At 57.1% G+C, this 22,385-nt stretch overlaps 2 protein-coding genes across 2 annotated transcripts in view; one reads left to right on the forward strand and one right to left on the reverse strand.

The window, feature by feature from the left end:
- Nucleotides 1-3,885, forward strand: part of NUB1 (negative regulator of ubiquitin like proteins 1) — a gene marked incomplete at both ends in the record, with an annotated part of 35,370 nt that extends 31,485 nt beyond the window's left edge. The window contains 7 exons of the mRNA XM_080701293.1: nt 523-721; nt 805-982; nt 1,269-1,317; nt 1,748-1,903; nt 3,214-3,295; nt 3,414-3,491; nt 3,776-3,885. Of these exons, the coding sequence (XP_080557419.1) occupies nt 523-721; nt 805-982; nt 1,269-1,317; nt 1,748-1,903; nt 3,214-3,295; nt 3,414-3,491; nt 3,776-3,885 (852 nt within the window). The remainder of the gene's footprint in view (nt 1-522; nt 722-804; nt 983-1,268; nt 1,318-1,747; nt 1,904-3,213; nt 3,296-3,413; nt 3,492-3,775) is intronic.
- Nucleotides 3,886-4,554: 669 nt separating this feature from the next.
- On the reverse strand, nt 4,555-22,000 carry WDR86 (WD repeat domain 86; the record flags this gene model as incomplete). The annotated part of the gene is made up of 6 exons (XM_080701755.1): nt 4,555-4,731; nt 4,894-4,997; nt 7,649-7,784; nt 11,590-12,010; nt 14,328-14,469; nt 21,838-22,000. 6 exons carry the CDS (start codon nt 21,998-22,000, stop codon nt 4,555-4,557), a joined length of 1,143 nt encoding a protein of 380 aa, XP_080557881.1.
- Nucleotides 22,001-22,385: the final 385 nt, after the last annotated feature.

Raw genomic sequence — 22,385 nt, forward strand, 5'->3', positions numbered from 1 at the left:
GTGGCCAGCCTCAGCTACTTAGTAAGGCCCTCTGCATTTTAATGAGACCCTGTTTCAAAATAAGGAATAATAAATGGGCTGGGGGTGTAGCTCGGAGGTAGAATGCCCCTGGGTTCCATCCCTAGTACTACAAAAATAAAAGGGGGGGGGGCGTCATTGCTGTCTGTTGGGCTTGCCTCTTCACCCTGCACCAGCCCATGTCTGTGTTGGCTCGAGGACACTGCTACACCCTTGGAACCCTTTGGCCCCGTGTCCCAGGGACGACGCGCCACACTTGCCCTTCTGCTTGCCAGGCGCCTTGTGCGTGGCCACTTAACTGCACTTGTGAGGCTGGCGTGGTGCTGCGCTCTGAGCCCTGGGTGGGTGGCCTGTGCTTAAATGACCCAGGCCGACCGGGACCTCGCCTCGTGTCCTGATTCACCGGGGGCCAAAGCGTGGCTTGTCAGAAAGGGCAGCGTTCGGCCAGTTCAGGGCGTCAGACGTGGGGCCCTGAGCTGAGACATGCGTCCCGTGCTCTCCCAGCTGGTGTACATGGGCTTTGACGCGGTGGTGGCGGAAGCGGCGCTGCGGGTGTTCAGGGGCAATGTCCAGCTGGCGGCTCAGACCCTCGCGCACCACGGAGGGAGCCTCCCCCCTGACCTGCAGCTCCCGGCGGGCTCCCCGTCCTCCTCCTCTTCCTCGTCCTCCTCCACCCCGTCCACGTCGCCTTCGGGCTCTGCAGGTAGGTGACCGCGGGCGGAGGGAGGCTCAGAGAGGGCCCTGGCGCTCCGAGGGGGACTCACCACGCTGCGCTCCGCGCTGTAGGAACCTCAAGCGCCTCCACCGACGACGACATGGAGACGGAGGCCGTCAACGAGATCCTGGAGGACATTCCCGAGCACGAGGAGGACTACCTCGACTCCACCCTGGAAGACGAAGAGATTATCATTGCAGAGTACCTATCCTACGTAGAAAATATCAAGTCCGCAGCGAAGAAGAGCCAGTGAACAGGAGCCAGCGCTGCGCTTGTGCTTATAAATTCTTTGATTGTGAGTGTCTAGTGCAGGTCTTCTGTTGTTCTTGCTTTTCCTCTGGGGACAGAGGGCGGGCCTGAGGAGGGCCCCGGGCGGGGTGGCGCTCTGCTGCTGCCTTCTCCCTCGGTTCTGCGCCCCTGGCTCCGAGAGAAGCCAGCTGGTGCTGGGGAGGGTCTCCGGGGGAGGGTGGCTGTGCAGGCCGCCCCTCTCCTCCAGCCAGACTCCTGCCCAGCTTTCCTCCTGTCCCTGCTGCAGGAGCGCGCCTCAGCTGCTCCGGGCACCCCCTGCCTGCCCGGAACTGACCGTAAGGGCCTTGAACTCTTCACTCCAAGTGCTGTGGCCCATGGAAGTGAGGTGCGGGCAGCGGCAGCCGGACCAGCTGTGGCAAATGTCTTTCCCCTGAAATGTTTTCTGTTCTTAGTCAAGTAAAATATGCGCTTGAAATTTAGGTTGGATATCAGACTTATGTATCCAAAATCCCTCCTACCAAAAGTCTTTTATTATATGGGAGTTTAAATGCTAATCAAAGCAACTTACTTTTAATCAACATTTTCAGATTCTGTTCTCATAGGAAGCTCACTGTTAGCTAAGAGACCTACCAGAGATCTAGATCTATTTTCTTCAGGTGTTGGGCGGTGATTTCTCTTGTAGCTATACGTATGGCAAGACTGTTCCTGAGAGGATGCGGTCAGCCTTCAGCGGCTGGTCCCCGTCCTCACCGTGCGCGCTCCTAGGACTGTGCAAAACAGACATCCCTCCCTCTGCCCGAGCACAGCTGGCGGCTGAGGAAAGCTGCCGGAAGCGCCTCTGACGGGCTGCGCGTGTATCCTGGCCGTGACCTGACGGGCCGGGGGGCGGAGTCTGCTGGGAGTCTGTCTGTGCTGGGCTGTGTGAGCGGGGGAGTGAGCCGGGAGCTCCCTTGTCATCTAAAGCAGATGGCACTGGTGGGAATGAAAGGCGGGAGCGCGGCCGGCCTTGCCTAGGAAGTTGTGCAGCTGCGGGTTTCTTGGTGTGAGGTCTGTGGACCTAGCGCTTCATTCTGAGCCCCGTGAGGAGATGGGTGATGCCCCGCCGGGTGGGGGCACTGTCCTGTATGCCCAGGTCCTGGGCTCGGCCCCCGTTCCTCCAGGAAGACTGTGTGTGCTGCTCTAGCAGGTACTGTGAGGCAGGCGGGCACGATCTCGATTTAGGAGGAGCGACCCTGGGGGGCGCTTGCTGGATGGGGGTGTTTGCCTCACTTGACCACATCAGACCTGGGTTTCAGGCCTTCGTGGGGACATGCCTCCCCCAATTTACTGGCGTCCTGAGGCGCTTCCAGGCCCGGGCAAGCCATGCTGGATCAGTGGGCCACCGTGCAAGAGGGAGCCTGGCCAGAGGCTCGGCCACCAAGGGCGAGTGAGGATGAACACTCCTGACCTGGGGCAGGCGCAGGCGCGGTCAGCTGGGGAGGACGGGCCAGTGTGACATTCTCGTGGCGGGAGGGGGCTCTGGGCCCCCAGAGGGTGCTGGGAAGAGAACTGCTGAGCCTCCAGCAACTGGAGGCAAGGCCGCAGGTGGTAGCGCCTGGGGCAGACGCGGTGCTTGCCAGCGGAGGGCCTGAGGTCGGTGTGCTGGGCGTGGCCAGGTGCCCCACCCCCGTCCTCGTTTTCCTGTCCAGGTGTCCTGTGGGTAGTCGTCTGGCCTTTCCCAGCCAACTGAGTGGACTGGTCAAAAGCATATACCTGGCTCTCTTTTTGGCGGGGGGAGCTGTACTAGGATTACCCAGAGCCAGGCGCCAGGCCAGCTCTGCCCCTGCGCTCCTGCTCCTGGCTTCTTAGCGGCAGCTGAGTGGCCAGCTGTGCCTCTGAGCGTGTGAAAGTACCACATCTCAGGCTCGGCACCCGCAAGAGAAGCCTCTGTCTCTGTATTATCAACGCCGAGCTAAGGTTGCTGTGCCCTCAATAAAACCCCCCAAAGTGTTATGGTTTATCAACCAAGATAGCGGTCTCCTGAGAAAATGAACGGCCGCCCAACCAAAGCCCCCGGTCTAGCCGCACATCCCTCGGGCACGAGGTGTCCTACACTCTGGCTGGATACAATGAGGCTCTAAGCTGTCCTGCGAGTGGCATCTGAGCAGCCCGGAGGGAGCCATCAGTGCAGGCCCAGAGCTCACCTCTGCCAGGCTCCGGGTGTGTGTGGGGGGGCTCTGCCTGTGCTCCAGGCAACGCGCCAGCCTGGCGGGCACCCCCTTTCTGGCCCTGATGGTGATGGCTCCAAGAGGCAGTGGGACCCAGCCCCCACAGGTCTGCATGTGTGCTCAGGTCGCCCCCACACAAGCACCTGGTCCCAGCCTGGGGCTATCCCACCTGACTGCCTGGTTTCCAGGGCCTGAGCGGGTGCTCTGGTTCTCTTGGTTTGCAGGTCTGAGCGGGAGCACCAGCCCAGACGTGTGGCTGGCTCCTGCCTGCGGTGAGGTGCTCCCGGGCTCCTGGAGAGCAGGTGGGATGTGCGGGGGACAGACCTTGCCAGGGAACACCTGAGTGGGGGTGAGAAGCATGCCGCTCTCCATAGCGAGATGCCAGGCTCCAGACACAGGCAGCCAGGACGCGGGGCCCCGTGGTCACAGTGGCACCAAGGGGCCGAGGAGCGCCCCTGGGGTGAGATGGGGCTGGCCGCCTGCAGCCCGAGCCCACTCCCCTGTAGTGCTGCCCGGTCCAGCACTGGCTTGCGATGCTGCACTGGCCCTGTCCTGAGCCTCTACCACACCTGCCTTCCTGGCACAGGGGCCACTGCTGGCCCGTCCGCCCAGACCTTGATGGACGAGCCCCCTGCACTTATGTCAGAGATGCTGGACGCTCCACAGCAGGCCCCTGCTGTCCACTGGAGAGGCTGAGAGGCCCACTCCTGGCTGCCCGAGACTCCTTCACGGCCCCTCCTGTTGCGGTGGTACTGGTGGCAGCCCCTAGTCTCAGCCAGGAGGGGCGGCCTGGCTGGGTGTGTGGGGCCAGCACCACTGGGTTCCTGGAGCCTCTAACAGAAAGCCGAACGTCAGTTCATAAAACAGGATGGACTCAAAAGGACTTTATTTTTGGTGCTGGAGATTGGTTCCAGGGGTGTGCTATTTCTGAGCTACTCTCCAGCTCACCAAATTGCTGAGGCTGCCCGCGAACCTATGATCCTCTTGTCTCGGCCTCCCATGTACTGGAATTATGGGTATGTGCCGCCAATTCAGGTCAAGAGTACTTTTAAGGAAGCATATTTGAGTTCGTGAGGGTCCTCGTGACAGGATTTGCCAGTTATAACCTGGGTGCGTGGCTTTTGTGACAGCGTCCTCCCTTCTCAGCAGGCAGGGCCCAGCCACACGTGGCTCCTGGAGCTTGGGACCCGCAGGCTAGAGCCCCTGAGAGCTGGGAGGATCCCGGGGCGTGTAGGTGGCTCAGGGAGCAGTAAGGGAAAGGTCCCCAGGGCAGGCAATGCTCCCTAAAAACCTTCACCAAGAAGAGCCTGCCACCTTCTCATCCTGGCCTGGGTACCTCCCTAGGCGGCAGTGGGTCCCGTGGGCTCAGGCGGGCTGCAGGGGCGCGGGCGGGGCGCAGGCCACCTTGTTGCTGAAGAGGCGTGACAGGCTGCGCTTAGCCGCTGGCCTGCGAGACGCAGGCGGCAGGGCCTGGAGCCCACGCGTGTCCCAGAGCCGCAGCGTGCCATCGTGAGACCCTGTGTAGAGCACGTGGCCCTGTACCTGCGGACAGGCCAGGTGGCTGTGAGGTGTGGGCGCCAGCCGCAGGCTCCACGCGCTGACCAGGGGGATGCGCTGGCGGCCCAGGCTTCCTGGACGCTCTGACCCAGCAGCTTGCCCTGCTCCCCAGCGACCCCAAGGGCCCAGGGCTGGCGAGAGTCCTACCTGCAGGCAGTTGACGATGAAGGCGTGTCCCCGGAACACCCTCTGCAGCACTCCCGACTGGGCGTCGAAGGCCCGGGCGCAGGCGTCCCCGCTGCCCGTGAATACTGTGGACACAGCGACACGCTGGCCACCCTGCCCCTGCCCAGGACAAGGCGGGACAGTGGCGCGACTGCCTGCCTCCTAAGGGCCAATATGCAGGAGCCCTCCTAGTAGAACCTGGGTCTTCCTCTAGCCCGGTGGGGTTGGGAAAGTGCCCGGGCCGGGCCCGCCCTGATCCCCACTCTCAGGTCCCGTTTAGGGACACTGGCTTCTCTGATGGTGTTTCCAGGCTAATCAGCACAGCATGCGGGCTCTGCCTCCACCCCATGTGTGCCCCAAGGACCACCTGGCACTCAGCCTGTCCCTGAGGACTAGCCCCGGAATTAAAACCCGGCCCTCAGGCTCACTAGCAACTCCGGTGGACCTCCGGGACTCAGGAGGCCTCCGCCCAGCTCCGCTGCCTGCTGGGTCCTGTGTTGTGACCTGGCTGACGGCTCTCCAGGTTCAGGGAGCTCCAGGGACACTGGAGAGCCCCCCTCAGGGCCCCTCCTGCCACCCCTGGGCGAACCTCACACTTGACGTTTTCTTTCTTTTATTTTTCCTGCGGAACTGGGGATTGAACCCAAAGACATTCTATTTTTTGCTCTTAATTTTTTTTTTATTCTTTGTGAGTTGAGTGTGTGTGTGTGTGTGTGTGTGTGTGTGTGTGTGTGTGTTACTGAGGATGGAACCCAGGGACCTTCTAACTCTGAGCTATACCTCCAGACCTATTTTATATTTTATTTGGAAACAGGGTCTCACTAAGTTACAGAGGGCCTCACTAAGCTGCTGAGGCTGGCTGAGAACCTGCGCGATCCTCCTGTTCTCAGCCTCCCAAGTACTGGGATTTCAAGTGTGCACTACCATGCCCAGCCGTATTCTTTATTTTTAAAACAGGGTCTCACTAAGTTACAGAGGGCCTCACTAAGCTGCTGAGGCTGGCCTCAAACCTGCAATCCTCCTGTCCCAGCCTCCTAAGTACTGGTATTACAAGCGTGTGCTACCATGTCTGGCTTTCTCCTTTTCTTTTGTACTGAGGTTTAAGCTGCATCCCTTTTTAAATGAAATCGAGTCTTGCAAGGGTGCTGATGGTCTCACTCTGAGACTCAGCCTTTCTAACAAGTCCTGGGTGGCGCTCTGGCGGAGGCCACCCTGAGAATGCAGTTTAGGTTCCATCTCCAGCACAACAAACAGAAAACCTGACACCGGCCGGGCGTGGTGGTGCACGCTTGTAATCCCAGTACTCGGGAGGCTGAGCCAGGAGGATCACAAGTTCATCGCAGTCAGCCTCAATCATTTAATGAAGCTCTTTGCAACTTGGACCTGATTTCAAAATAAAAATAGGTAAGCCGGGTGTGGTGGGCACGCTTGTCATCCCCGCGCTTGGGAGGCGGAGACAGGAGGATCGCGCAGGTTCGAAGCCAGCCGCGCGCGCTGGCTTAGGAGACCCTGTTTCCAAATAAAAATGTAAAAATAGGTCTAGGAGCGTAGCCCGGAGGTAGAAGGGCTTCCAGGAACCCCAGTACCACCAAAAAAATAAAAATAGGGCTGGGGTGTAACTCAGAGGCAGAATGCCCCTGGGTTCAATCCCCAGCACCCAAAAATAAAAAAATACTACCCTGAAACTATGATTCCATCTCTCTCAGGCAGAGTGTTCAAAGAGCTGTGAGCAGAAGCCGTGGGCAGGGCCTCCAGGAAAGGCCTCAAAGCGGCTTACTCAGAAGATGCACCTGCCTTCTTCTTCCTTTTTTTTTTTTTTTTTTGGTGGTACTGGGGGTGGAACCCAGAGGCTTTCTACCTCCGGTTTCTACTCCCAGACCCATTTATATTTTATTTTGAAACAGGGTCTCACTAAGTTGCTGAGAGCCTCACTAAGTAGCTGAGGCTGGCTTCGAACCTGTGCGATCCTCCTGTCTCAGCCTCCCAAGCACGGGGATTATAAGCATGCGCCACCATGCCTGGCTAGTCTTTATATTTCTTGAGACAGGGTCTCACTGAGTTGCAGAGGGCCTCGCTAAGTAGCTGAGGCTATCCACGAACCACGATCCTCTGGTCTCCACCTCCTGAATGCTGGGATTACAAGCGTGCGCCACCACGCCCGGCTCTCCCCGTCTGCCTGCCTGCCCAAGCCATGACATGATGGCTGGTGCTCCAGCAGCCATCTTGAACCATCATGCTCCATTAAAGACAAGATGTATCCTCAAGATGAGGAAGCACACTTCCAGAGGTGTGGGCGACTTAGGAGCCACCGAGCCCAGACTGCCAGCCTCCCAAAGTCTTTTTACCTGAGAGAAAAATAGCCACCCTCTCACACAAACCGCCGTCTGGGTCCCCTCCCCTCTGTGTGAATCTGTGCCAATGGGTTGGGCCTCAAGTCTGGTTGAACTGAGGGGCGTCGCTGCCACCCGAACACATCCTTGTTCAGGTTCTGGACGCTCAGGTTCCCACATTCTTGTGAGCATCGGTGGTGGGGGGCCCAGCCCCCACTTGGATCTGGGATAGCAAGAGACGCGGCGCATGGACCAGGGCCCGTGGCCTTGAGCGCGGGACGCTGACAGTCCTGGCCAGCAGCCAAGGCCAGTGGCGAGAAAAACCACGGCAGTGTGAGGGCGGCAGGTGGGCAAGCCAGGGCAGAGGCGAGGCCGGACAGGCCGGGGTGCGGGGACAAGTCACTTACAGGTGCCCGCGTGGTACTTGAGGGCGCTCACGCTGCGCCTGTGGGCCGGGAAGGTGCGCACGCGCTCCCCGGTGTCGGCCAGCCAGCACTTGACGGTCCTGTCGGCGCTGCCTGAGTACAGGAGCCGGTCAGCAAGCTGCGGGAGGAGCAGGAGGGTCGGCCAGGCACCTGCTGCCCTCGCAGGCCCCAAGCCCCGATCTCTGTTATGGGCAAGGGAGGCACAGCTCTCAGTAGTGAAACGATGGATGAGCCCAGAAGCTCCAACCAACCGTGCACTTCTGCATCAGAAGCAACTCTGCGGGGCTCCCCTGGTGGGAGCCAGGCCCTACTAACTCATCCCCAGGGTGCCGAGGTCCCTGGAGCGCGAGCCTCCTGCGCAGTATGGTTCCGCAGCTGCACAGGTGCAGGTGGGGGACAGGGAAGCTGCCGCTGGACCACAGAGAACATGATGGGCTCTGGACCCACAACAGGAACCGAGCTCCAGCCTCCGGAGCTGATGGTCAGAAGAGGGTCCCACCATGCACCTGCACACCTTCAAGGCCAGCCTAGTCCTGCCCCGGCCGGCTCCCTACACGCCTCCTGAGAGGCCTCCCTTCCTGGGTTCCTCCTTACCAACTGGAGGCCCGGGGTGGGGCGGGGTACTTTCTCTTGTGCAAGTGAGGAAAGGTCATCTCTCCCCCAGAAGGTGGCCCTGGGGTCAAAGGCATGGTATGCACGGAGCCCTGAGACTGGTCTAAATGTGCAGCTAGTTCTGATCCCCAGGGTGCAGCAGTGGCTCTGCAGGGTTTGGGGGACTCGGCCCGAGGCTGGTGGGACAGAGCTGTTGCAAGCAAAGCATGTGGCAGGAAACGCCAGGGCTGCGCTGACAGCACCTCTCCCGCCCTGTGCCACCCTGGTTTGGTCTTATATGTCCCCCAAGGCCCATGTGTTGGAGGCCTGGTCACCACATGGAGGCACTGCTGGGAGGCGGTGGGACCCTTGGGATGTAGGGCCTGGTGGAAGAATAACAGGTCACCGGTGCCACGTTCTTGAAGGGGACAGTGGTACCCAGGGCCTCCTTTCTGTCTTTGCCTCATGGATGCCATGAGCCGAGCAGCCTCCTCTGCCAAGGCTCCCGCCGTGATGTCCCCGCCGCCACGGACCCGCAGCAACCTGGCCAAGCGACCATTCTGAAATGGTGGGACCCAAGAGCTCTTTCCTCCTTACAAGTCGATTTTCTCAGCCAGATAACAGCCTGGCTGTTTCCCATGTGGTCTTTTTATCTTTTCTTTGTTGTGCTGGGGATTGAACGTAGAAGTATTTCACTACTGAGCTGTACTCCGACTCCCTCTTTTTTTTGTTTTTGTGGTACTAGGGATGAACCCAGGGGGATTCTATCTCCAAGCTATGCCCCCAGTCCTATTTTTTTAAACTCACCCTTTTTAAAAAAAATTTTGGGACAAGGTCTTGGTAAGTTGTCCAGGCTGGCCTTGAACGTGTGATCCTCCCACCTCAACTTCTTAAATAGCTGGGATTAAAAGCCTAGGCCACCACACCTAGCTCAAAATGTTTCATTTCTTTAAAGGTTGAATGTTGTCATCTAATTTCAAGAGTAGGTTCATAAGTTCCTGTTTTACCCAGGTATGGTGGTGCTTGGTTATACTCCCAGTACCTGGGAGCCTGAGACAGGAGGATTGCAGGTTTGCAGCTAGCCTCAGCTACTTAGTGAGGCCCTCTGTGACTTAGTGACACCCTGTCTCAAAATCAAAAATAAAAAAGATAGGTTTGGGTGTAGTTCAGAGGCAGAATGCCCCTGGGTTCAACCCCCAGTACTGCAAAAGAAAAAGAAAGTATCTGTTTTAGCAAAAACAAAACAAAACAAAACCCTGTGCACACTTATACACTTGTAATCCCATTACTTGGGAGGCTGAGGCAGGTGGATCACAGGTACATGGTCAGCCTCAACAACTTAGTAAAGCCCTCTGTAACTTAGTGAGAACCTGTTTCAAAACAAAAATAAAATAGGGCTGGGGAGAGGGTTGCTCAGAGATAGGATTCCCGTGTTCAATCTCCAGTACCACAAAAAAGTACCTGATTTTGTTTGTTTGTTTGTTTGTTTTTGGTCTGGGGATGGAACGCAGAGGCATTTGATCTCTGAGCTACATCCCCTGCCCTATTTTTTATTCTTTATTTTGAAACAGGGTCTCACTAAGTTGCGGAGGGCCTAAGTAGCTGAGGCTGTCCGCGAACAGCGATCTTCCGGTCTCAGCCTCCTGAATGCTGGGATTACAAGCGTGCACCACCATGCCCAGAAAAATGTACCTGTTTTACTATTTACATTTGAAATGTCCCACAACTAAAGCTTTAAAGCCATATACTTAGCCGGGCGTGGTGGTGCATGCTTGTAATCCCAGCATTTGGGAGGCTGAGACAAGAGGATCGCGGTTCGTGGACAGCCTCAGCTACTTAGTGAGGCCCTCTGCAACTTAGTGAGACCCTGTTTCAAAATAAAGAATACAAAATAGAGAAGGGGGTATAGCTCAGAGGTCAAATGCCCCTGGGTTTCATCCCCAAACCCCACACACAAAAAAAAAGCCATACACCTACAACTATAACATGACAGAAAATGATGTCACTTTATCCATCACAAGAATCCCTGGGTTAGGCCTGGACCATAGGGCTCCACCCCAGGCAGGGAGGGGCCCCCTCAGGAGTGAGGGCCATGCATCCGCGGGCCTGGGTCAACACTTAGAAGCCTCTTCATGCTACACGACCCCCTCTGCCTACCCCTCATCCTACCCCATGGGCCACATTCTAGGAAAACGCTCAGGCCACTTTCTTTTCTCTCTCTCTCTCTCTCTCTCTCTCTCTCTCTCTCTCTCTCTCTCTCTCTCTCTCTTTTTTGTGGTACTGGGGATGGAACCCTGGGGCATTCTACCTCTGAGCTACACCCCTAGCCCTATTTTATGTTCCTTATTTTGAAACAGGGTCTCACTGAGTTGCAAAGGGCCTCACTAAGTAGCTGAGGCTGTCTGTGAACTGCGATCCTCCTGTCAGCCTCCCAAGTACTACGGTTACAAGTGTGCACCACCATACCTGGCCTCAGACCACACTGTGTGTGTGTGTGTGTGTGTGTGTGTGTGTGTGTGTGTGTGTGTGTGTTACTGGGGATTGAACTCAGAGGCGTTCTACCTTTGCCAACCTGCCCCCAGCCCAATTTATTTCTTATTTGAAAACAGGGTCTCTCTAGGCTGGTGACAGTCTCACTACTTGCTGAGGCTGTCCTTGAACCTGCGATCCTCCTGCCCTTTGCCCTGGAGAAAAAAACCCAATAATCTTAGTTCTTCCCAGACGTGAGGTTGTGAGAATGGAGCCTCAGCCTGATTGTGCAAACACTAACACAGGAAGCAGCTGACACCCATCCTGGACCACCTGGACCTCGCCCCATGCCACCCCACGCCAACTCAGAAGCTGCGTGTTCGGGCTTCTGAAGGGGGTGGGGTTGGTTGGAAGCCCCACCCATGCCTGTCAATGTCAACTTATTCTGCAATCAGGTTCTTTTTTTTCTTTTAAACAGAATCTCACTGAGTTTTAGAGAGTGTCCTAAATTACTGAGAGCATCTTTGAACCCATAACCCTCCTGTCTCTACCTCCTAAGTACTGAGATTATAAGTGTGCGCCACCATGTCCAGCTAGAGAGATCAGGTCTTTAAAAAGGCAATTTAAATCAAAAGGTCACACACACACACACACACACACACACACACACACACACACGCCACGTGAGTACACAGAACACGACATATACAGCCACGGGGAGAGGCGGCAGGGGAACCAGCCCTGTGATTTCAGAGTTTCAGCCCCTGAAACAGAGACTCCATCACGCCTTTCGGCCCTGGCCTGCGGCGCTGTCACGGGCCGGGGCCTCGAGGGCAGCTGGCCAGCGGCCAGGCGGGTCTCACCTCCAGACAGATGACGGAGCCCTGGTGCTCCCGGAACACCCGCAGCTGCTCCCCGCTCAGGATGTCCCAGGCGCGGACTGTGGCGTCAGTGCTGCCCGTGAAGGCCGTGCGGCCGGGCGCGTCCAGCAGCAGGCACAGCACGGCCCCCGTGTGGCCCCGCAAAGTGCGGTGGCAGCAGCCACTGGCCACCTGCCACACCTTGGCCGTGCCATCCGTGCTGCCGGTCACCAGGAGCCCCCCGGCTGCGGCCTCCTCCACGCAGGGAGCGCCTGCCAGATCCCAGGGGCTGGAGTAGGCCAGCGTGAGCACGCAGTTGCGGTGGCCCCGGAACTCCCGGGACGCCTGGCCCTTGTCCACAGTCCAGACGCGAGCTGTCCGGTCATAGGAGCCGCTGAAGAGCTGGTTGTGGACAACCAGGATCCTGGGGCAAGAGGGGAAGGGTCAGGGGTCAGAGCTCCCAGGGTGCCAGAATCCACAGGCCCCGTGGGCTAGCCTCGCACTGCCGGTAGGAGAGCACCCTGCTGTGAGCTGGACCAGGGAGGCCGGCAAGCCCGCCCCCACTCGCCCCGCTGGCCTGGGGGACCCAGACCTGACAACCGGAGCCTCGAAGCCAACACAGTCATAAAGAGAGGGAAAGCCGGGCGTGGTGGGCACGCTTGTAATCCCAGCTTTCAGGAGGCAGAGACAGGAGGATCTGGGTTCGCAGACAGCCTCAGCTACTTAGTGAGGCCCTTTACAACTCAGTGAGGGCCTGTTTCAAAATAAAGGATAAAAGATAGGGCTGGGGGTGCAGCTTGGAGGTAAAAGGCCCCTGGGTTCCATCCCCAGTACCACAAAAATAAATAAATAAATAAATAAATAAATAACAGGGTTGGGGTGTAGCCCATCCCCAGTACCACAAAAATAAATAAATAAATAAATAAATAAATAAATAAATAAATAACATGATTGGGGTGTAGCTTGGAGATGGAGTGCTCCTGAGTTCAACCTCTAGTACCAGAAAAAAGAAAGAAAGGCCACAGCAGGTGCATTCCACTGTCAGGACTGTTTCCGCATGGGCGCACAGCTACTTAATCACACAAACATGTATCTGGAGTGGTGAAAACAGCCGCCGGCGGAAGACGATGTGTGAGTGTGTCACACGTGTGAGTGTAGATGTTTATCATGTGCACATGTGTATGTACATACATGTGAACACATCAGGTTGTAGCTGTATGTTTGCATGTGTGTGCCTGTCGTGTGTACAGGTTGCATGCACACGTGCACTTGTGTCCACATAAGTGAATTTCTGCACGCTCACAGGAAACTAACCCTGGCAGAGCCGGTCTCCGCCCGAGCGGCAGTGCCGGCTTCCCCGCTCATAGCCGGAGGCCACGGCTTCCTCCACCGACCCCCATCACGGCCTCTCCCTGACCCACACTGACCCACACTTTTCTTCGATGACAAACTTCTCCCATCAGTCAGGGTGCCGAGGAGGCTGGTCTAGTGGAGACCTGAGCACTCCTTCTAGACCCTTCTCCCTACCACCTGTCTGCTGGCTGTGGGCGGGTCTCCTGCCCCACCTGCTTTTGGGAAGAGACAAGAGTGAGCTGCTGGAGGGGGGCCTGTCCGCGGGTGCCCCCGGGGCCTTCTCCTTAGGGGCGCGACTTGCCTGGCCCTGCCGGCCAGCACCCCCGCGAGGTCCCTGGGTCTGCAGTGGCTGGAAGGACCTGCTCCCGCTCTTTGCCCCAGCTCAAGTCTAAGGGTGGTCTCCACCCACGACTGCACGGCCTCTGCTCCGTGACCCCTTTGCACAACCCTATGGGGGCGAGGGCCCAGTGCCGGGGCCGTCCTGCCGTCTCCTCGGAGTCTGGGGGAGCGCCCCAAGGTAAGCACATCGGGTCCAAACCAACGATCTGATCGCAGGGCCATCTCCATTCTCAGCCCCAATGCAAAGGCAGTAAGGAAAAATTCAAACCTGGGGGTGGGTGCTTTCAACAGCCACGTGGAGAGGAGAGGTTTAAACATCCTCAACCGTGTCTTCAGAAGGATCTGTTTCCGCCTCCTCTGGACCCATCGGGTATCAATTAAGCAATTTCCTCTGGAATTTGCCCATTAGGTGCAGCAGCTCCCATGCCCCCCTGCACCCCGCAGGAGCAGCCAGGCCACCTAGCTCCTAAGCACGGTTCCAGGACCAATTCATTGCATTTGGAGGGGGTACTGGGATTGAACCCAGGGGCATTCCACCTCTGGGCTATACCCCATCCCTGGTTGTGTGTGTGTGTGTGTGTGTGTGTGTGTGTGTGTGTGTGTGTGTGCGCGCGCGCATGGTACTGGAGATTGAACCCAAGAGCATTCTACCTCCACGCTACATTCCCAACCCTTTTGCATGTGTGAGTGCAGTACTGGGGGTTGAACCCAGGGGCATTCTACCTCTGAGCTACACCCCCAGCCCTATTTTATTTTTATTTTGAAACAGGGTCTCACTGGATTGATGAGCGTCTTACCGCTCGCTGAGACTGGTCTCCAACCTGAAATCCTCCTGTCTCAGCCTCCCAGGTGCTGGGATTATAGCACGTGCCACCACACCCAGCTGGCTCCAATGCATCCTTGATGCCTCCTCCCTCGTCCCACTCCTCCTCCTCCAAACCCAGCGACTGTCCCCAGAGAACCCCAGCTCCTGAGGCCCTCCACCTCTGTCTCCCTGGGCCTGGCCGGGGCCCTGTCCAGCCTCAGCCCAAGCCCCCAGGTCTGCTGACCTGTTCACGATGGAGGTGTGGCCGCGGTACACCTGGAGACACCGGCCGCTGAGCACGTCCCACCTCCTGACGGTGCCGTCGGCGCTGCACGTGAAGGCGGCCTCGTCCTCCAGCTGGCAGAAGGTCACGTAGCTCTCGTGTCCTGCAGATGAGGGACACTAAGTGGCCCTGGAGGGCTGGCCCCTGCCTTTCTTCTGGGAAAAATGTTTGAATGGAAGAAAGGGAAGGGGGAGTGGGGAACTTGTGAACCAAGCCTTTTATGTGTGTGTGGTACTGGGGGTGGAACCCAGAGGCTTTCTACCTCCGGGCTATACTCCCAGCCCTATTTTATACTTTATTTGGAAACAGGTTCTCACTAAGTTGCTGAGAGCCTCACTCAGTAGCTGAGTCTGGCCTCAAACCTGTGCGATCCTCCTGTCTCAGCCTCCCAAGCACTGGGATTACAAGTGTGCGCCACCACGCCCTGCCAAGCCGTTTTTTTTTTCTTCTTTTCTTTTTGGTATTGAGGATGGAACCCAGGAGCATTCTACCTCCGAGATATACCCTCAGCCTTATTTCTTAGTCTTTTTCTTTTCTTTTCTTTCTTTCTTTTTTTTTTTTTTTTTGTGGTACTGAGGATGGAACCCAGGGGCATTCTACCTCCAAGCCACATCCCCACCCTATTTTTATTTTATTTATTTATTTATTTATTTTTGGTGGTACTGGGGTTCCTGGAAACCCTTCTACCTCCAGGCTACACTCCCAGACACCTATTTTTTATATTTTTATTTGGAAACAGTGTCTCTTAAGCCAGCACGGCTGGCTTCAAACCTGCGCGATCCTCCTGTCTTTGCCTCCAAGCGTGGGGATTACAAGCATGCGCCACCACGCCCGGCAGTCTTTTTATTTTTTGAAACCGGGTCTCACTGAATTGCAGAGGGCCTCACTAATTAGTAGCTGAGGCTATATTTGAACTGCGATCCTCCAGTCTCTGCCTCCCAAATGCTGGGATCACCAGCATGCGCCACCATGCCCGGCTATCCCAGCCCTTTTTAATTGACTTCAGTCCGAGAGGCGCTCAGGACCCCGGGGTACCAGGAGCAAGGCAGGAGCACCCACACCCCTGGCATTCTTGCTTCCTGTCTTCCACTCTTCCTTTTCTCTCCTTCTCAGCCTCTTTCTCTCTGGGTTCTTTTACCTTTCAGCCTTCGGCTGTTCGTGTTCACGATGGGGGTGAAGCTGTGCACAGCGCACGGCCGGCAGGACCACTGCTCTGGCCACGACTGACCCCTCTCTGTCCCTCTGCACCCTTCGCAGCGGAGAGCCGACGACACCCATCCCACGGACCGCTGCGCAGACGGAGTTGCGTGGCAGCCTCGCAGGGGATGTGTTACCATTTCTTGCATTTGGGCAGAGATACGGCGGTGGACAGGACAACCCGAAGTGGCCAGGTCACGCACCACCGTGGAACCTGTAAGCGCCACCTTGCTTGCAAATGTGATTACCGATTTGGGACGATTACCCTGGGCTATCTGGGTAAGCCCACACCACCGTAAGCATCCTTAGAGGAGAGAAGGGGACCGTGTGGGGTGGAGGCCATGACCCAGGTGGCCACACACTGACGAATGCCGGCAGCACAAGAACAAGTCGGCCCCTGCAGCTCTCAGAGGAGAGAGGCCGGCTGACTCCTGGACTTCAGCCCAGGGACGCTGGCTTGGACACGTGACCTCGGGAATATGTACAGTAAACTGCAGTTGTTTAAAGCGCCAAGTGTTTCAAGGACACATCGTGACGTGATGCCGAGATGACGGAGACACACTCACCTTCAAAGAGCCTGCAGCCGAAGGTCAGACACAAGCCTCAGTACACCAGGGGGCAGTGGCGGGACCAGCGCCTGGTGCTGAGGATGGAGGGGCCACGTGGGAGGTGAGAGTCGGGAGCGGTCGGCATGTGCTGGGGGCTCTGGGGACCTAAGGAGTCTCTAACGCCACCTGTAATCGCAGCACTTGGGAGGCTGAGATAGGAGGACCGCAGGTTTGCAGCCAGCCTCAGCTACTAGGTGAGGCCCTCCACAACACAGTGAGGCCGTTTCAAAATAAAATATAAAATAGGGCTCTAGGGGTGTGGCTTGGAGGTAGAATGTCCTTAGGTTTTGTTTTGTTTTGTTTTTGTATTTGTGGTACTGAGGATGGAACCCAGGGGCATTCTGCCTCCTTGCTACACCCCCAGCCCTATTTTTATTCTTTATTTTGAAACAGGGTCTCACTGAGTTGCAAAGGGCCTCGCTAAGTAGCTGAGGCTGGCTGCGAACTGTGATCCTCCTGTCTCGGCCTCCCGAATGCTGGGATGACAAGTGTGGGCCACCAGGCCCGGCTCAATGGTAGAACTATTTTATAGAGGAAGGAGCTAATGAGTATATTTGGGGTAAGTATTTGTTAGAGATCTTATTTTAGCCGGGCAGGTGGCGCACACCTGTAAGCCCAGTACCTGGGAGGCTGAGACAGGAGGATCACGGGTTCAAGGCCAGCCTCAGCAACTTAGTGTGACCTTCTGCAACTTAGTGAGAACCTTTTACAAAATAAAAATAAAATACGGCTGGGGTGTAGCTCAGAGGTAGACTGCCCTTGGGTTCGATCCCCAGTGCCACAAATACACAAATAAAAGACTTATTTTAAATTAAATAAATAAAATCAGGTAAAGAACTTAAAAGTCAAGTATAGCCGGGCGTGGTGGTGCACATTTGTAATCCCCGCGCTTGGGAGGTTGAGACAGGAGGATCGCACGGGTTCGAAGCCAGCCTCAGCTACTTAGTGAGGCTCTCAGCAACTTAGTGAGACCCTGTTTCCAAATAAAATATAAAATAGGTCTGGGAGTATAGCCCGGAGGTAGAAAGCCTCTGGGTTCCACCCCCAATACCATTAAAAAAAAAAAAAAAAAGTCAAGTGTGGCCAGTGACTTAAAGGCATTTTTTCGCACCAAGCCAGCAAACCAAGGCTGCTGCAGACCTGAGACATGGGGCTCTGGTCTTATTTTAAAATCTCATTTTGATGTCTAATCTCAGGGATTTCAGAAGCTCCTGGGTCCCATCCAGCCATTTCACTTTTTTTGTTGTTTGGCCTGGGCATAGGTTGGGTTACTCTCAGAATAACTCAACTTCCTGGGTTCCAAGAAACAGAATTTTAAAAAGACAAATTTTTAAGTCTTCTTGGAGAGCACACACCAGGCTGCTCCGGAAACAACTCGGGTTAAACAAACACTTGAAGAGCCGGCAGATTCTATTTCCCTTAAAATCCACATCAGCATCAGAGTTGAGGGCAGGATGGGTTTAGCAAAGCACGGCCCAGATTTCTGCCGGCCCCAAAGAGTTTACAAAATACCTTAAGATTGTCAACAGACTTTCCCGGAGACCAGGTTTGCCTGTCCTTCCTGCTGGCACCAGGGAGGCAGAATCTGAAGAGAAGCCACCCGAGGGTCCCCAAGGCCCGGGGACACCCCAGCACAGGAGGGCGACCAAGGGGTGCTGAAGCGACCAGGCTCTGGGCCTGGGCTGGCCTGCAGGAGCCCCCACAGCCCCTGAGCACCCCGTGCTTGGCCCACCGGCCGCTCCTGTGCTGCGCCCCCCACAGGGCTGGGGGTGAAGTGCAAGCAGGCTGAAACCAGGGACGGCACCTGGGGGCAGGGGGAGGCTCCGGAGGGCCAGTGCCTCTGTGCCACAGGCCTGGCAGCCAAACAGGGTGTCCACCACCCGGGAGTTGGGTTGGCTTTGCGATATGTGTATGAACAGAGAGACCTATAAAGCCGGGCGTGGTGGCGCACGCTTGTAATCCCCGCGCTTGGGAGGCTGAGACAGGAGGATCGCACAGGTTCGAGGCCAGACTCAGCTACTGAGTGAGGCTCTCAGCAACTTAGTGAGACCCTGTTTCCAAATAAAATATAAAAAATAGGTCTGGGAGTATAGCCCGGAGGTAGAAAGCCTCTGGGTTCCACCCCTAGTACCACCAAAAATAAATAAATAAATAAATAAATAAATAAATAAATAAATAAATAAATAATTTAAAAAGAGACCTATATACAGATGGCAAATCAATAAAAAATGTAAATGCACACAAAGACTGGAAGAAAAGAGGCCATAACCAGGCGGGGGCACGCTTGGGGGGGCTGGCACAGGAGGATTGCAGGTTCAAGACCAGCCTCAGCAACTTAGCAAGACCCTGTCTCAATAAGAAAGAAAAAGGAAGCCGGAGCCGGGCGTGGTGGCGCATGCTCGTAATCCCAGTACTTGGGAGGCAGAGACAGGAGGATCCGGGTTCGTAGCCAGCCTCAGCTACTTAGTGAGGCTATCGGCAACTTAGACCCTGTTTCAAAGTAAAGGCTAGAAAATAGGGCTGGGGGTGTAGTTCGGAGAAAGAATGCCCCCCAGGGCTCAATTCCCAGTATCCCCCCTAAAAAAAAGGCCAAGGGTATAGCTTGAATGCCCTGGGTACCATTACTGGCTTCATAAGAAGGAAGGAAGGAAGGAAGGAAGGAAGGAAGGAAGGAAGGAAGGAAGGAAGGAGAAAGAAAGAGGGATAAAGAAAGAAAGAAAGAAAGAAAGAAAGAAAGAAAGAGGGAGGGAGGGAAAGAGAAGAGGCCAAAGTGAAAACCAGCGCTTTGGTTGTGGTTACAGGTTTGCTGGCAGTGCTGGGTTCTTGACCACTGAGCTACAGCCTCTAAGTTTTTCAATGAAAACCTCATCTCTGACCCCGAGGCCCCTGGGTGGCCAGGGCTCGGCTCTGGACAAGCCCCTCCTCTGTCCCCACGCCTGCACACACACCCTCTTGGGTCACAGGGCAGAGCTGTCCCTTGCTGGTCCCCTGCTGGCCTCCATGACCAGAGCCCCCCAGGCCCCTGACAGGCCAGGCCCGGGGCACCCGCAGTCACCCGCGGGCAGGAGGTGCCAGACCGCGCACCTCGGGCCCTCAGCGCCTGGCTTAGGCTGATGGAATTATGCAAAATAAGCACAAATGCCAAGCTAAAAATAAGTCCTTCCCCAGGGATGGAGAATGCAAAGGAGGCAGTGAGTGGAGGCGAGGTTCCGCCCTCGCTGCCCTGGGCACCCCGAGCTCGCTGGGGCCTGCACCCCAGTCTGCATGGCATAGAGGAGGCTCCTCCCCCAGTGTCCAGCGTTCCCTGTCCCACCCTCTGCCCCCTCCCACACTGTGGGGCCGCGAGGGGCTCCTGGGCCCCCTGCTTCCAGAGGGGCTCAGACGCCCAGCTCTTTCCCACCCAGAGGCCCTCACAGGCCCTCGGTGGCTGGCGCCGACCAAGGTCACCCTGCCCTTGGCAGAGCCCTCTCCTTGGCTGTGACCGCACCCCAGGAGAGGGCACAGTGCTGCCTGCGGGTTCTGTCTCACATGGCCCCCAGCACAGTGTCTCTTTCTTCTTCTTTTTGTTTTTCTTGTGGTACTGGGGATGGAACCCGGGGCATTCTACCTCCAAGCTATATCCGCGGCCTTAATTTTTATTCTTTATTTTGAAACGGGGTCTCACTAAGTTGCGGAGGGCCTCATTAAGTTGCTGAGACTGTCCTGAGACCCGGAATCCTCCTGTCTCAGCCTCCCAAGTACTGGGACCCCAAGCGTGCGTCACCATGCCCAGCTACAGACCGCATGCTGGTGGAATTCTTCCGCAAGTAGGGCAAGGCCTGGGAGCCTCCCTGCTCCCCGATTGCAGGTCACTGCATCTCCTGGGCCAGCGTCTACCTGGCCTCTTCCTTCTCCTCCCTGATGCGCTGGGCTCTCACCCCTATGCCTCTGCCTCGGCCCTACCTGACCCAGACGTGTGTTTATAAAATACAAGTTACACACGCTAAGACATCTTACTAGTATTTCCTAAGAACCTTTAGGAGAAGGAAGCTGGTGACACCTTGCTTTCCTGCGGACCACACCTAAGGATGACCACACCCATGGGGACTTGGGAGTCAAATCTTTAGTCCTCTCTGTCCTCAAAAGCCTTTGACATGCCAGGCTTTGCAGGGACAGAGTCAGTCCTGGTGGGAATGGGCTGAGAGGGGAGGCCTCCGTTAGAGCAGGCCAGGCACCCCCACCAGAAAGGGGTTGTCAGTGCCCTGAGTGGGCAAGCAGCCCACAAGGGCCGCCACCAGAGTACAAGTGACCACAGAGCTGGCCTTGTCCCGTGGGCTCCAGAGTTGCCTGGGCAGACAGGCACCCGGCATCCAGAGCTGTCATGGAGAAGACTGGAGCTTAACTGGGGAGACAAGTGGGGTTCCCAGAGTCCCAGGCAGGGCCCCCCAAGCCGGCAGTACATCAGGGCACCCCGAAAGCCTGTTAGAAACCCCAATTCTAGAGTTCTCCTCATGGGGAGTCACTGGGCTGAAAATCTGCATTTATTTCTGAAACCCCTCCAAATAAAGTCTTAAGTCTAAGGAGCAGTACCAGCTGGATTGAAGTTTTCTAACAGGTCTGAGGGCTTCTCTTCCTTGGTGTCTGACCCTGTGTGGCTTTCATGGGGGAGGGGCGTGTGTTAGGACCAGGCCAACTCTCCGTTATCCAGAACCAAGTCCCAAGCAACTGATATCCCAAATTCAGCCCTGCTGGGCTTTGAAATGTCTACCTTAACTGTTTCCACTTGAAACTGTAGAGTCAGGGCAGTCAGTTATCATGACTTCTCCCTCCCTCAGCTGGAGGGCAGCACGGGCCACCCAGGATTTGCTGATTATGGCAGAAACGCCCACACAACAAAGAGCAGTGCCCAGGGTCCAGAGGTCCGGCAGCCCCGGGACCAGGGCTGGGGGGACCGCATAGTCCAGGGCGCAGACACCCGCAGGCCCTGGAGGGGTGCACCCGTGCTCTCTCCAGAAGCAGTACAAACATACAAAAGAGGACGGGTATACTTGTAAACCGGTTCCACAGGACTCTGTTTACACTCAGTGGGCCCCTGGGGGTGCCCCACCTCCTCCTCAAATATGCAAAACAGATGTAGCACCCCGGAGACACCCCACCAATCCCACCCTCACCCCCTCCTTGTGCAGCAGCTGAGAAAAGCCCAAAGAGCTGGACAGGGTGGGGCGGAGGGAGGGGTTCACATTTCAAGTCCACCCCCACTGGTGGTGCAGTCAGGGGCAAGTTCCTGAACCCCGTGCCTCAGTTTCCCTGCCGGTATGGGGGTAATATTGTGCGATGGCTCACTGCAGCCACATCCCGTGGCCCCAGAGGACCCTAATGGGGAAGTGTTGGCCATAAGGCCACCGGGTCAACTCCCTGGAAGTTTTGCAGGGTGTTTTTCATTTGCCTCAGTTGATATGGTTGTCATGGTGATGACCTTACAGTGGCTGGCCAATGGTGATGCTCGAAGCACCGCACCGTCCCGCCCCGGCCTCCCGGCCCGCTGTGCGCCCAGGGGTCTCGGCCCAGGTGAGTGCTCTTGGGTGAGGGCCGCCTGGGGCAGGTGCTGAGCTTTATGTAGGCAGGGGGCTGCCGAGGCCCGCGGGGCGGGGCAGGCGGGCGCCGGGCCGGGGGGTCGCGGGGGGTACCTTGCAGGAGCGCGCAGCACTGGCCGTCCGCGGTGCTCCAGAGCCGGGCCGTGCCGTCCTCGCTGCCGGTCAGCAGGCGCTGGCCGTCGGGGCTCAGGCTCAGCCAGTTGATGCCCCCGCGGTGGTCGGCGCAGACCCTCAGGGCCGACCCGCCGCCCCCCATGCCGCGGGCGAGGGGCTAGGGAGGGGCGCCCCGGCGTCCGCGCGGCCGCGCCTGGGGGTCCTGGCGGCCGGCGGCCATCGCGGGGAGCCGGCTGCTGCGGGGCGGGTCAGGGACCCTCGGACCCGGCAGGGGCGGCGCGGCGGGGGTGCACCCCCAGGTGGAGAGACCGAGGTGCACTGGAGCAGACCTTCCCCTTCACGCTGCCGCGGAGACCCGCGCCCCCCAGGGCGGGCGGGCTGGAGCGGCCTTTGGGGCGCGCAGGGGACCCCAACTCTCCTGCAGCATGGAGGGCAGGGGCGGGCAGGGGCCCGGGGCCGGGGCCGGGGCGCGGAACAATACGTCCATCCTGGCTCCTCCTCCCCAGAGACCACCCCCAACGTGTCCC

Source organism: Muscardinus avellanarius (assembly GCF_963383645.1).
Source record: "Muscardinus avellanarius genome assembly, chromosome: 9".
Lineage (NCBI taxonomy): Eukaryota > Metazoa > Chordata > Mammalia > Rodentia > Gliridae > Muscardinus > Muscardinus avellanarius.